The sequence below is a fragment of the Neovison vison genome, chromosome 6 (genome assembly GCF_020171115.1).
Source record: "Neovison vison isolate M4711 chromosome 6, ASM_NN_V1, whole genome shotgun sequence".
Taxonomy (NCBI): Eukaryota; Metazoa; Chordata; class Mammalia; order Carnivora; family Mustelidae; genus Neogale; species Neogale vison.
This window is the reverse complement of record NC_058096.1, coordinates 106,219,895-106,234,035: the sequence shown is the minus strand read 5'-3', so window position 1 is coordinate 106,234,035 and position 14,141 is coordinate 106,219,895. Positions and strand designations below refer to the sequence as shown.

Below are 14,141 nucleotides of genomic sequence, written 5' to 3'. Positions count from 1 at the left end.
CTTATGTGATTTTACTTTAAAAACAAAAACAAAAACAAACCACCTTATGTGTTTTAACCACATACATGTAAAAAATCAAAACGTGATTTTATTTTTCCTTCCCTAGGACTTTTCTAAAAGAATTGGAAAAGTGCACCGAAAACCCTGAACTTCTGGCACGTTGCTTTCTCAAGAGAGTAAGTCTGTGCTCCCAGCAAGTCAAAATAACTATGTGATTAACGTTAGCCCTTATTTTTCTGTGTAAGGGGTAAGGGCAAATGGGAGCACCAGAAATGTTACACATGCAATATTTCCCCCAGTGTGAGATGAGTCCAGTTTGACTAGGCTCATAGGACAGATGGGAGCAACTTATAAGCTTGGGCTCAGCAAAGACCAGGGGCATGGAGGACAGGCCCCCCACAAAACATGATCCTGCTCTGAATGACTAAGCTAACTGTTTTTGAATAAGAATCACACAGCAAGGAAAAAAAAAAAAAGAATCACACAGCAGGTTTAGATTCCTCACTAAAGTCATATTAACACTCTCAAGAGAAGTACTGATGCTAAACTAAAAGTCTCTAAAAATGTCTTTTCCTCCATTTTATTTTTTTACAGGGGAGAGAATGGGCAGAATATGTTAAGCCTGTGATCCCTCTTTTTTTTTTTTTTTTAACTTTTTAGTTTGGAATTATTTATTTTTTATTCTTAATGAAAAAATAACTTTGGAGCATATTCCAAAGTTTATTTTCTTAAATTTTATTTAAATCAATTAATTAACATATAGTGTATTATTAGCTTCAGAGGTAGAGTTCAGTGTGTTTGGTCCCTCTTATGCTTAGTACCCAATTTATTATTTCCTGCCCTATACCAGCATCTCTGACTACTTCCCCTTCCCCATGCGCAGACCTCTTCCCTCTTGCCCTCTTTGCACCCCTGTTTTGGGCAGTGAAGAGCTGATTGGGCCTACCGAGCTGACCCAGAGATGTGTATTACCTGGCACCACTCCCCACTTTCTTATCTTGGGAGGACTATGCAGATGATCCTTGTGCCCTGAACTTTCTGTCTTTTGCATTTCTCCCCTCTCTCTCAACTAGACCTTCATTTTATTCTCTTCCTTTATTTCCTTTTTGTGAGCCTGAGACAACAGATCAAACAACTTAAAAATTTTAAGCAGCCCAAATTATGACTGATAAGTCTAAGAGCAGTATGTGTGATAAACTGAGAGCAAGCAAACACAACCCCCCAGGCTTCAAGGCATTTGACATAATGGGAAAAACAGAGCCTTCAACCCTCAGAGCTCCTGCCAGCTTGGAAAGCCTTTTCCACGGCTCTGTGTGAGCTTTCTACCACAGCCTCATTATAGGTTTTTTTGGTCAAGTGCCAGAATTCAAGATACACTGAACAGTATGTTGCATTTAATCTGATTAATTTCCTTTTTGAATTACTTTAATAGCATTATTCGTGTTTTATACTATTTTGTAATTTTGACTCATCAAACCACCAATATGAAATCTAGTTTCAGGGCTTAGGATTATTTTACAGTTGCTTAAGTCATTATTGCAAAGGCCTATTTAAATTGTTGGATGAGAAAAGGACCGAATTTCTGTTGGGAAAAATGGAAATGATTAAAAAATTTGTCCAAGTATGAGGCAATTGTCAGGGAATTGCTGACAAAACATCTTTTCCTAGAAGAATTCCTCACCTAACGTTTTGCAAAGCCTTCTGTAGTTCCCCATGTTGGGAGAAACCCAAGAAATCATTAATCCAGACCTGCATATAAACTCTGCATATAATCACATATGATCTATGATGTTGGAGACATAGTACAGGTAATAAGTTCTTTTCAATCATAAAGTTATTAGTCCAGGACAGATGAAGTAATTAAAAACCATGATCAGCTAATCTTTGAGGCTCCTTGAGGGAATTGGCTGCTGCTGTGTTATTTTTTAGCCAGTGAGGTGGGTCCCTCACCCATTATTTACTACAACTGTTGACCTTTTCTCAATAGTATTTGCAGAATTCCATTAATCATGAAAATGAGTTTTGAAATATTGCTCTGGCCAAATGTTTTCATCAGAATTTATAGTCTGCAGAATCCAGGAAGATTCTAACCCTAGAGACCAAGCTCTATGCAGAATAATATTTGTCAATAGTCCACCCTGAGTTCCATTAGCTCTGAGATGCGACAAGGCAAAATGGAAAGAGCACTGGGTGGGACTTGGGAAATGTATTTTCTTGTCTAAGTTGAGCCACTTGCTATCTGCATGACCTCATGTTAAGTCACTTAAACCCCTGGAGTCTCACTTCCCTCCTCCATACAATAGGCTTAATAATACCAATAGGTAAAGTCATTGTGGAAATCTAATAAAATAGTGTATACAGAAGGGTTCTACAAAGTAAAAAGTGCTTTGTCAATAACTACCATGTATTGGGTACTCTGTATGTATTGAGCATTTGTTGAGAAGTTTCTATACATCATCTCATTTAATCTCACAGTAGTCATAGTTGACTGCTGTTGTGAATGCACTTAATATATGAGAAAACTGAAGTATAAGGAGGTTAAGTAACTGAACTCGGGCCATCGGGTTTGGAACTGACAAAGCCAAGAATTGAACCTGGACCGTCCACCACCAGAGCCCACCCATCCTAATGCATAAATGATTGTGTGTGAATAGAGTTTTTGGTAGCAATTTTTTTAGCCTCCAGATTTATTCTATAAGCAGGTGAGGATACCGGGGCACTTTCATATGCTGCTGGTTAGTGTATATACTTTCCTTAAGGAATTTTGGATTGAAGAACAAGTTCAGGTCAACGGTTGTGTTTTGGTACTTGAAGGCCTATGGTGTTCTGCATTGCTCAAAGCATAGACACAGTACCAAGGAGGGAGGGTTTCAGGAGCACACGTTTTAGCTTGGTACCACCGAGAGAACCAGGTGCCTCTGTTGCTGGGGAAGTTTGGGGAAAGGTGGCTGACTGTTTCACTTGGTGGGTGGCTGGAGCTCCAATGTCTCCTCCAGCTTTTATATAATCTTCTGGTGGTTAGTGTTGAAAGTGATGAAACCTTAAATTCTTTCAGGAGCTAAAGGCCGATGTTTCTGTGCTCTGACAGACCCAATGTGGGTGAGATGCCTTAATCAATTTGTAGTATTGCATAAGCCTGGTTTTCGGTATGGCTGGAGTGTTCCCTCTGTGTAGGCTGCTCTGCTATGGAAGTCGTTGAGTTTAACAAATATTTTTAGCACAGTGCCTGGCACATCAAAGGCACGCAGGAGACAGTTCTTGAATGAATAAATAATGAACATATTGTTAGGCTCTGAGTTATTATTCTAGTTCCTTAACCTATCTGAACAACATTTCTCAAGGGTCATCTCCCTTCCTTTCACAAGCAGAAATGGAAAGAAATAGACATAGTTGAAGCTATGAAGAAAACAATAACCTATGGTCTGCATGAAGGCCATCAAGATTGGCCTGAGAAAGATAAGGTCACAAATTCACCAGGTTGCAGCCCCATGGTCTTCTCCATAGGGCAGCACAGGCTTTGTGACCAGCATACCTGCTGCGGTCCAGGTGTGAGGGATGGAGTGGATGAAGCCGGCAAGCTGACACCATAGGCTGGGAGTAACCTTTCTCGGTATCGGTGGGTATGTGCCTACCTCTCATGGTGTTTGATGCAATGAGAAATGGGTCATACAGCACTTGGAATCTGTCTTGATCTCCAGCTCTGAGACAGTCATAATGTTTCCTGTCTTGCAGCCTAGTGTCTTAGGAAGAAGGTGATGTATAAGGCAGAGCCTGCTGCTTTGGGGGTGGCCCAAAGGACTTAGGGCTTTCTTCAAGCTGCCACATTTTCCTTTTGGGATGTTTCTATCTTTTCGTTGTCTCTTGGGGTTTTTTCCCCTGGGGTTGGCATCATGATGATCAAAATACGAAGACAGGTAGAGAGAAAGGAGGGGTTATCATCTACCAGCACATTTCCTGTCAATTTTGTCCCTTACTACAAAGCTATTGTGGGACACCGTGATGTCCTGGATAAAGACCAGAGGAGGAAAGATGAAGATTAAAACCTGCTCCTATGTGGTGCATAAACAATGAATCTTGGAACACTGAAAAAATAAAATTAAATGTAAAAAAAATTTTTTTTAAAAACCCTGCTCCAAGAAAAAAAACAAAACAAAAACCTGCTCCAGTTTATGAATTTACCAGAATCTCGCAGTTGTTCCCACAGCACTCAATTCATATCTGTTCTGTGTTTAGTGCTTTAGGTTGTTTAGAACCCTCTGTTTACCTTTCCATCACACAGTCACCCCAAAACGGGGTTATCATGCAGTTCCTCACACCGTGCAAATATTCAGGCTTGTTCAATGAGAATAAATGGTATCATCCTGTCCACTTACTGAAAAATGCTACCTGATTAATTTGTTCCGATTCTTTTCCCACTCAGAAAGAAGATCTGCAGATATATTTTAAATACCATCAAAACCTTCCCCGAGCGAGAACAATCTGGCAAGAATGCCAAGACTGCACCTTCTTTGGGGTAATGTTGAGATCACAGAGTCTCCCACCCATGGTTTTCCCTGGACAATGTTTATGTATGTCAAGTCTTTAAAGAAATCACAAGTATGAACAAGGCAGGGGAATCTGGCTTTTGAGTTTATGTTTATGAAAAGTCTCTCCTATTTTGAAATTACACGTTAGAAGTTTTGATGCAACCCTAGGTCTCTGTGGGACGTGCCCGTGAGGAGCAGCTGTAGCCCGGTGAGCAAACCAGAGTCCTCGTCTAGGTATGGGGAATTTTAAGAGGAATTAAGTCCAAAAGGCCACACTCTGGGTCTCCTTGGAATGATGTTAGTAAGTCATCCCTTAACTTCTAGACTCAAAATGGCCTGAATAGACACCTCCACCCGCAACTCAAACACAGGCTGCCTCTTTTTCAGGATTCAAAGTGCCCCACTGTCTTCTAGTGGACTTGTTTTCTAAAAGAAATAAATGGTCCTGCATCAAGAGTTACTAGCTGAGCCATCCTCCTTCCCTTTTCTTTCATTTGACACACTGTTCCTAAGACACCCAATGACTCAGTAACATTACCAAGCTGGTAGACACAGCTGCACACCGCCCCCCTCCCGCACGCCCCTGCAACCTGTGTTGCTGGTTTTGCTTTACATTGTTTCTGTTTGGCTTTTAAAGGTATGCCAGCGCCAACTGGATCACGAGCTCCCTCTTTTTAAGTATCTCAGAGGACCAAGCCAGAGACTTATAAAATACCAGATGCTGTTGAAGGTAAAGTTGATGAGATAGTGCTTTCCTGTGCTGGGAAAACATGTGTGTGCTATGGTGCTCCTTTCCATAGACGTAGATTTGTGACTTCATCTTCCAAAGGGGAGGATAATGTCTCTCCTTCAGGTGTTTTCTGTCCTCCAAGTCTAAAGCAGCGTGCCTCAGTGAGGAGAAAGACCAAAGAATCAGAGAGTTGAAAGGGACCTGGGAGCCTGGCTAGTCCAACAGGCAGCCCAAGGCATGAATCTCTAAGGAGGCTTGAATCTCTAAGGAGGCTGGTTTAGGGCAGGAGAGGTCCTGGGGAGCAAGGGGAACGCCACCTCACTGCTGGCAGCTGAGAGGGTGGGGAGGCACCGGAGCCTCTTCTGTCATGTAAGGTATCTACAGGTAATGTATCACCTGCTCCATTTTACGGATGAGGCAAGGAAATTCTGAAAAGAGGTGTGATGCTCCCCAAAGTCACAATTTTCTGTGCATTAAAACAATGGAAAGGAGAAGGCAAAACTGGAGTTTTTTTTTTCTCCTTTTGCAACATTTACCTCATCCCTCAATTAAGGATCTTTCTTAAGAGCAACATCACAGAGTGAATTTTGCTCTGCTGAACCCCTACGTGGTTCTTCGTCTGTCTGCCAACAGCACACCTGCAGGAGAGCACTCTCAGACACCCCAAACAGGAGAGAAGGCTCTGTCAGGCTGCCTCCCCATTTGTGAGCTGAGGGAAAGGCTTGGGCCACTTCTCCAGCTTGTGTTTTTGAATTAACTTTTATAAGTCGCTCTTGCCCAGTGGCTATTATCTCTCGAAACAAAAAATAAATAAATAAAACAAAACAAAACACAAGCACCTGCTGTTTACTGGGTACCTTCCCGTATGTATTTTTTATTTAATCCTCACCATTGGATGCACAGGAAAGGTTCTGGAGTGTGAAAAAACAGAGGCTCCGGGAGGTTAGGCTCATTGCCTAACATTCTGCCCTCAGAAGAAGTTGCCCCTTTCAGCTTTGCCTCAGCAGTCCCAGCCTCAGCTGGACCCACCCTGCGTCACCAGGTGTGGCATTCCTGGACCTCTTAGGCCTTGGTTTTTCTCATATGTGAGGGGGGATACTAGAACCTCCTCCCTACGATTGCTGTGAGGAGCCCGTGAGTAATGCCCGCAGAGAGCTGGCTCATTGCTGACCCCCAGGAAGCTTCCTGGAATACATGGCTGTTGTTTTATACATAGAGAAGCCACAGCATGTGGGAATGGGGTTGACCCCCGCTGCTTGCCTGAACCAGTGGCCTCTGTGAGTGTACTTCCATGCAGCGCTCATGTGGAGCCTCACACTCCTCTGACCAACCCATCTTTCCTGTCATCCGAGCTGTCCAAGTCCTACCATGGGGTCCAGTGAAGAAGGACCAGGACGAGTGGGGGCTTCACCCCCTTGGGCTGGGCCCACAGGGTACTGAAGTGCCCAATTTTTCCCACAGAAGGGCTGTTGCCTCTAGAGCAAACTTCTGAACCACACACAGAGGGCGACAGGGCGCAGTAATTAGAAACCCAGACTGAGGAGTCAGCAGTGCGGGGCGGGGATCTAGCTCTCATGCTTCCAGGCGCCATGAACTCCCGGATACCACTTAACCTCTCTCTGCCTCAGCTTCCTCACTTGAAGATAGTACTAGTCCTTTCCTGGTATGCTTTTTGGGAGCATAAACGAGATAAAACCTGATTAAAAGTAATTACAGAATTTTGTTAGTTTCATCTCACTGAGGAAATGAGACAGAATCACTGTAAAATATTCCTTGGGGATCTGTGTGAAACCATGGGAGGCTCTTCAAGGCAAACCAGTTTTTCCCATGCTACGCTTGCTGTGGGCTGGAAAAACAGGTCCCAAACCACTGGCATGCCTGTGAAGAAAGGAAGAACTTTGTAGTGTTCTCCACCCTGAGAGACAGAGCTCATTCCGCAGCGCCTACCATCAGCTTCTTTGGGAGCATGCGTGTCTGACTGATGGCCTCATGGCTTCGAAAGGATCGTGGAATCCTGTGTGAGAAGGCTTTTTCCAAGTACAAAAGAAACGGAAGGGAATGATAGATTACACCATTAAAAACAGTCTGAGGGGTTTGAAGTGGCGGGGGGGGTGGGAGGTTGGGGTACCAGGTGGTGGGTATTATAGAGGGCACAGCTTGCATGGAGCACTGGGTGTGGTGAAAAAATAATGAATACTGTTTTTCTGAAAATAAATAAATTGGAAAAAAAAAAACAAAAAAAAAAAACAAAAAAAACAGACACATTAAAAATTGGGTGAAATATATTACCAAGATATGGAACAGATGGTCAGCATGCTTAATAATGAGCCCATAGAAGTTGTTAATTTAAAACAAAAACAAAACCAAAAATGATACCTATGAAATGCTTAATATCTTTTCTGAGATATTATGAAAATTAACAGCTGTGACAGAGTTTTTTGAATATATAATGTACATAATGTCCAATGAGTCAGGACAAGCTGATTAAACAATATATTGTTTATTAGCATATATTAGAAAAAACACAAAAATCGTATTAGAAATAGATGCACTTAGTGACAACAGTAGTTTACTTTTATTGAGGTCATGATTTATGTCAGAGGCTAAGTGATATATGAAAACTATCAAATTTATTTATTTATATATTAAAAGATTTTATTTATTTATTTATTTGAAAGAGAGAAAGCACAAGCAGGGAGAGCATTGGGCAGAGGGAGAAGCATGCGCCCCACTGTGCAGGGAGCCCAATTCTGGGCTCAATCCCAGGACTCTGGGATCATGACCTGCGCAGAAGGCATACACTTAACATGACCTGAGCCAAAGGTGTCCCAAAACTATCAAATTTAATGTAGAGAATTTTTCTTACGGGATTTTAAGATGTGATGTGGAAAATGATGCATTATTTGTTTACAATAAATTTTGCTTATTAAAAGAAGGTTGTTCTAGAATAGGAGGTTATTTTGATTTCCTGTGTAATGCAACTCAAGTCATAGGAGTGATACTCATTTTTCTTCTTTTAAAAAAATCAAATAGACTACTATTAGAAAAAAGAACTAATAGGGATAGGTTGGTAAAAGGATATAAACTTTCAGTTTATAAGATGAATAAGGTGTGAGGGTCTGATATTAAACATGGTGACTGTTGCTAACAGTGTATTATGTAATTGAAATTTGCTAAGATTAGGATTTAAATGTTCTTGCCAAAAAAAAAAAGATAAATATATGAGGTAATGATGTGTTAATTAACTAAATGGAAGAAATCCTTTTACAATATGTATGTGTATCAAATCATCACCATATGTATTTTAAATACCTAACAATTTTATATGCCAATTCTACCTCAAAGCTGAAATAAAAAGAAAATAATAAAAAAATGAACAGAGGACATAGGCAGGTTACAAAAGAATAAATGTTAATAGCAAACATTTTTTTGAAAGTTCTACTTCACCAGTTATTTGAGAAATTCAACTTACAACAACAGGTAGGATTTCTCTATTGATCGAATTGGCAAAACTATTCAATTAAATGTTAATATTCTGTGTCGGGTGGGGGCTGGTGAAACAACAAGCTGTCATATATGACTGGTGGGAACATAGTCTTTCTGTGAAGAACTTGGAAGTATGGATCAGAACTTTTAACATTGGGGTGTCTGTGTGGCTCAGTGGGTTAGGTGTTGAACTCTTGATTTCAGCTCAGGTCATGATCTCAGGGTCTTGAGATCAGTCCTCACACTGGGCTCTGTGCTCAGCACAGTCTGCTTGTCACTCTCCCTCTACTTCTCCACCACCCTCCCCAAATAAATAAATAAAATCTTAAAAAAAAAAAAGAATTTCTAACGTTGACAATTTCGCTTCTAGAAACTTATCCTTGGGGAAGAAAAGCACAAAGATCTTTATTATAATAAAAAATTATTGAACCTAAATGTTTAACAGAAGGGGGGATTAATAAATTATGATTTATCTACAGGATGCAACACTGCTACAATTAAAAAATGTGTGATTGGGAAAATGTTCATGATATATTGTTGGGTGAAAAAAAACAGATTACAAAACAGTGTGACCAGTATGATTCTGTTTTGGAAAGAACTCTGTGCCATTTTTTCCCTCTTACTTACGATATACAAATTTATGTACACCCTCAGTTAATTTAGCGTAGGCTGGAGATTGTACAGTAGTTTTAGCTGGCATTCTACTTTTTGATTTCCAATAAAGCTTTTGGGTTAATGCAGGGGCTGCTGGATTTTGAGTCTCCGGAGGATTTGGGGATAGACCCAGGTGACCAAGAAGAAGGTTTGGCTAAGGTACCGTATATTAAATACTGTTTTATATAACTAACTATTAATGGTGTTTGTGTCTGGGTGGGCAAATTTATGACAATTTTCTTTTTCTTATTTATGATCTTTATAATTTAAATAATTTAAATTTTCTAAAATAGCATGTATCTTATAATTTATAGTCACCAAAAAAAAATCCCAAAAATTAAAGGCAATTTCAAAGTGAGGTTTTGTAACAGGATAATTAGCAATATATTTTCTTTCCTTCACATAAAAATGTTTTAACAGAAATACAAAATTAAGTGAATCTGTAAAATGCATACATAAAACTGTATGTAAATATGATAACATCTCTGCTGTGGTTTTCCTGCAGGGTAAGATTATGTATGATTTATATTTATTTGTTGTACTTCTTAGTATATCTAATTTGCATACATTATACCCTGATCGCCTCTAAGTGTGTTTGTGGGTGTGAATTCTAAGACAGCCAGGGTTCCCTCAGAAGAAATGGTGACCATACCATATTGGGAAGAAATCTGTGACTTAGGAGTGGGGTTTCTTTTAAATTTTCTGTAGGATATTCTGGTTTTAACAACAACAACAACAACAACATCAAAAACACAAGGAACAGTCATTTGCATGCCTCTCTGCTCAGTATATATGGCAGGGACTCCTTGAAATTAAGAGAAGCTCAAGACACAGGTAATAATTTTATAGCCTGGAGCAAGGAGAGCTAGGCTGAGTTAGCTTAATAATGTTTGTAAGGATGTCCCTGAGCCTTGCGTTACACAATGTAAAAGGAGTTGCATCCTACATTTGTGGGAGGCGGTTAGCGGAAGGAGAGGGAATGGGAACAGTTGAGTCTCTAAAAGGAAACTGAGTTTTAAGTGTTGGGTAAAGGGGAAGACCCCTGGTGTACGAATGTAATCCCTTATTAATGATGTTACAAAAAACTCAGGTGAGGGGCGCCTGGGTGGCTCAGTGGGTTAAGCCTCTGCTCAGGTGGTGATCTCAGGGTCCTGGGATCGAGTCCCGCATCGGGCTCTCTGCTCAGCAGGGAGGCTGCTTCCTCCTCTCTCTCTCTGCCTGCCTCTCTGCCTACTTGTAATCTCTCTCTGTCAAATAAATAAATAAAATCTTTAAAAACAAACAAACAAAAAAACTCAGGTGAGAGTCTGCTGTCTTCTCCCAGCACCTAGAGCATATTTATATGAGTGAGAAGGTAAGAGAGAACCCATGGCAGATTGTTGAGTGGAGGAAACGTGTTCTGCCCCATTCATGGGCCCTGTCACTCATATTTCTGATCCAAAGAAGCTAATCCCCAGTGCTTAGGCAAGGTTCTAAGAATATACAAACATTTGCATACAGGGCGCTGCAAAGGACAAAAAGAGGCAGTACTGGAGGGGGGGCGGACAACAAAGATCTGTCCGCTCTTTGCTATAGGAATTGATGTGTTAAAGGAAAAAAAAAAAAGGAAGAAACCAAAAATTTTTTGTTGGTATTTGCCATAGGACAGATGAATACACTATGGAGGTAGCAGGGGAATAAAATACTGGAATTGTAAGCAAAAGACTTTCCCACTGAAACAATCATCCCTATTATGTCCTCAGTGTCTCTGTAGTAATAATTGGAACATCAGTCTCTTCAATTAGCAGTTACAGTGTTTGCACTCAGTTCTGAGTCTTCCTGGTTGGAAGAGGCAGACCGTGTTGGCTTATCTCTTTAATGTTTTTAATGGTGTTAGACTGTGAGAAAGACTAGGGAAGGAGAAGAGGGGAGAAGGGCAGAGCTGGGGCGGGGTGTGGGGATTCAACGTGGCAAATGCAACAGTTGTGGCTGCCACTTCCTGACGGGGCACAGGGGAAGAACCAGGCACAAACAAGTCAACTGCAAGAGAAAGGGAGCCCAGGTCGGCAGTAGTAAAGACTGTCACCCCAAACAACTCCTCAGTCTCATATTTTTGGAAAGCAGGTCACAACCAACAAAGAAGCTGGAGTCGGTTACACATTGACCATGAGTCTTGTACATAAGAAGAAAGGCAAAATATATCTGGTCGAGCAGTATAAAGTTTATAATTGAGCAAGCACATTCAGAGGGATCATCTAATTAGCCACAGATGGTCTCTGGAGTAGGGAAGATAACAGAAAAAAGCCAAAGGAACACCGGGAGCCAGCTGGGCGTTCCCTGCTGCTTGGCTGCGAGGACGTTTATCATCCCCTCCCCCAGAGGCCTGTTGCCAGAAGCCTATAGCTAAGCCTGCTTGGTGGCTGGTATGCTTTCTTACGGGTTACATTTTAAGCAGTATGTTGTTCTGAGGCACAGTTACATATGGCATTTACATGTTAGTCATGAGTAAACCTCCACAAGGCAGCTCATTCTCTGCCTCTGTAGGAGATTGCAAATATCCTTCCCTGGAATGGTTTTAAGTATAATTTCACCTGTAGGAATAGAACTTTCACATTATGTACAAGACCACGATACTCAGATACTACCTTTCAGTAGCTCCTGGGTTAGGGGTGTGAAAAGGAAGAGCAGCCTATTTAAAGGCTCTGGGTTTTTCATGCTTTAAAGGTCAGTATGTTTCTTACGCAGCAGGACTATAATGTCCATGACTTTATGAACTTCATTCTTCATGAGTGCAACATATAGAATGTGTGGTCGATGATTTTGCGTGTGTGTATATCATGTATGTAAACCAACGAGTATCTTTAGCCACCATTCTTTGGAAACAGGGCAAGAGATCCATGTATCTACCCTCCCTGTGTCTGTCCTGGCTGGATCCCTGGCTCCTTTTTTCTGTCCTGTTTCCCGGGTTCACTTGCTTAGATGGTTTACCTTTTGATTTCCAACAAGGCATTTGGTTTCCACAGAATGGGCCAAAGAGGACCAAGGATTCCACATTCTCAGCCGAACTACAGCAAGCTTTGGCCATGTTGGAAGATTTGATCAAGTCCTGTGAGTTGGCCATGGACCTGGCAGCAGTCACTGGATGTCCGGTATGGGCCATAGCAAGTGTGGAAACAGTTCAGCAAAAGACAGGCACAATATTACAAAGATAGGAGATGCTGTGGCAAAGGTAGAGACGTGACCTCTGGTAAAGGAACCTGACTCTGAGGAAAGTAGCCAAAATTGTGGAATAAATCTGTGCTGTGGGAATCCAAGCAACTTCTCAGTATTTTCAGGAGTCTTGGGTTGTACTCCTTGGGGTCCTGAATGTGGAGACTGACCCACACTCTGAAACAACCAGGAACTCAGAGGCCAGAACATAGATGGGCAGGGGATGGTACTGAAGGAATAATTTATTCTCTGATTCTTGGCACTATTAAAAAACTAAAAAGATGCTCCTTCCTGCCTCAGATTTTCTCTATGCAAAGTCCTTTGAAAATGGATCCTAGGTGAAAGTCTAACTCCATTTTTATGTCGCAGATCTCAGAAGAGGACTGACAAGGATATATTATACATTCTGTAATCCAAATGGTTGAAGAAAAATACCAGAAGAGGCAGTGCTGGGGAGTTGAGCCCTCTCAAGCCGGGTGTGAGCGTAAACCCTGAGGGAGTCAGTCCCAGGAATTCTAGGCAGTCCATTCTCTGAAACATATGAACTCCTTGGGACTGGGACATCATTATTATTTCACTAGTTTTCACTGGGAGGTGCTCTAGATCTTGACTCAGGTGGATTCGCTTTTCATCTTTGTCATAACGAATTACCACAACCTTGGTGGCTTAGAGCAGCAAAAATGTATTATATTATAGTTCCATAGGTCAGAAATACAACACAGTCTCACCAGGATAAAATCAAGGTGTCTGCTTTCCTTTTGGGAGGCTCTAGGACAGAATCTGTTTACTTGCCTTGTCCAGCTTATCAAGGCCACACACATTCCCTTGCTCATGGTTTCTCCTTCCATGATCAGTGTTCTTCTTGACTCACATCATTCTGATCTTCTCTTCTGCTTCTCTTCCACTTTTGAGGACTCTGTGATTACATTGGACCTGCCCATTCATATCCACAGTATCTCCCTATCTCGAAGTCATCTGATGAACAACCCTAATTCCATCTGCAACCTTAATACCATTTGCCACGTAACCTGACATATTCTCAGATTCAAGGGGTTAGGATGTAGACCTCTTTGGAAGGCTATTCTGTACACCACACAGGAGTGAAGCGTTTTGAGGATTAAATTGCAGACAGATACTTTTCCTTCTCTCTTTTTCATTTTAATTTTTACCTGGTTTTAACATACTGTTCATTGAGGTCTGGGCAAAAGAAATTACCTTTCTTTTCTTTCCTGGTCATAAATCAAACCATGCAAATTAATTAGGGGCAAAAAAGAAACAAGCAAACAAACAAACAAAAAACCTGTGATCTTTTTATTTCCCTCCCTCCTGGCATTTTTCTGGCCAGCATCTCAGAAGCAGCCCCACTGCGATCCAGGTGGTAATGCTGCTCCTGTCCCCTGGGACTCAAGAGTGCTCTCTGCTTACTACTGATGCATGATTCAGGAGGGTATTCATGAACTGTTGGGTATGTGTGGGAGGGGATCATTTTCTTGGTAATAATTTTTTCCTTCTTCATTTAAGGAAACTCAGGGGAGCCATTTGTTTAATCATTTTGG

At 41.3% G+C, this 14,141-nt stretch overlaps 1 protein-coding gene across 3 annotated transcripts in view; it reads left to right on the top strand.

The window, feature by feature from the left end:
* MCF2L2 (MCF.2 cell line derived transforming sequence-like 2) overlaps window positions 1–14,141 on the top strand; it is a 249,011-nt gene that overhangs the window by 193,451 nt on the left and 41,419 nt on the right. For all 3 annotated transcript variants that reach the window (XM_044251864.1, XM_044251866.1, XM_044251865.1), the window contains 5 exons: window positions 107–176; window positions 4,421–4,513; window positions 5,164–5,256; window positions 9,484–9,555; window positions 12,399–12,524. In XM_044251864.1, coding sequence (XP_044107799.1) covers window positions 107–176; window positions 4,421–4,513; window positions 5,164–5,256; window positions 9,484–9,555; window positions 12,399–12,524 — 454 coding nt within the window. The remainder of the gene's footprint in view (window positions 1–106; window positions 177–4,420; window positions 4,514–5,163; window positions 5,257–9,483; window positions 9,556–12,398; window positions 12,525–14,141) is intronic.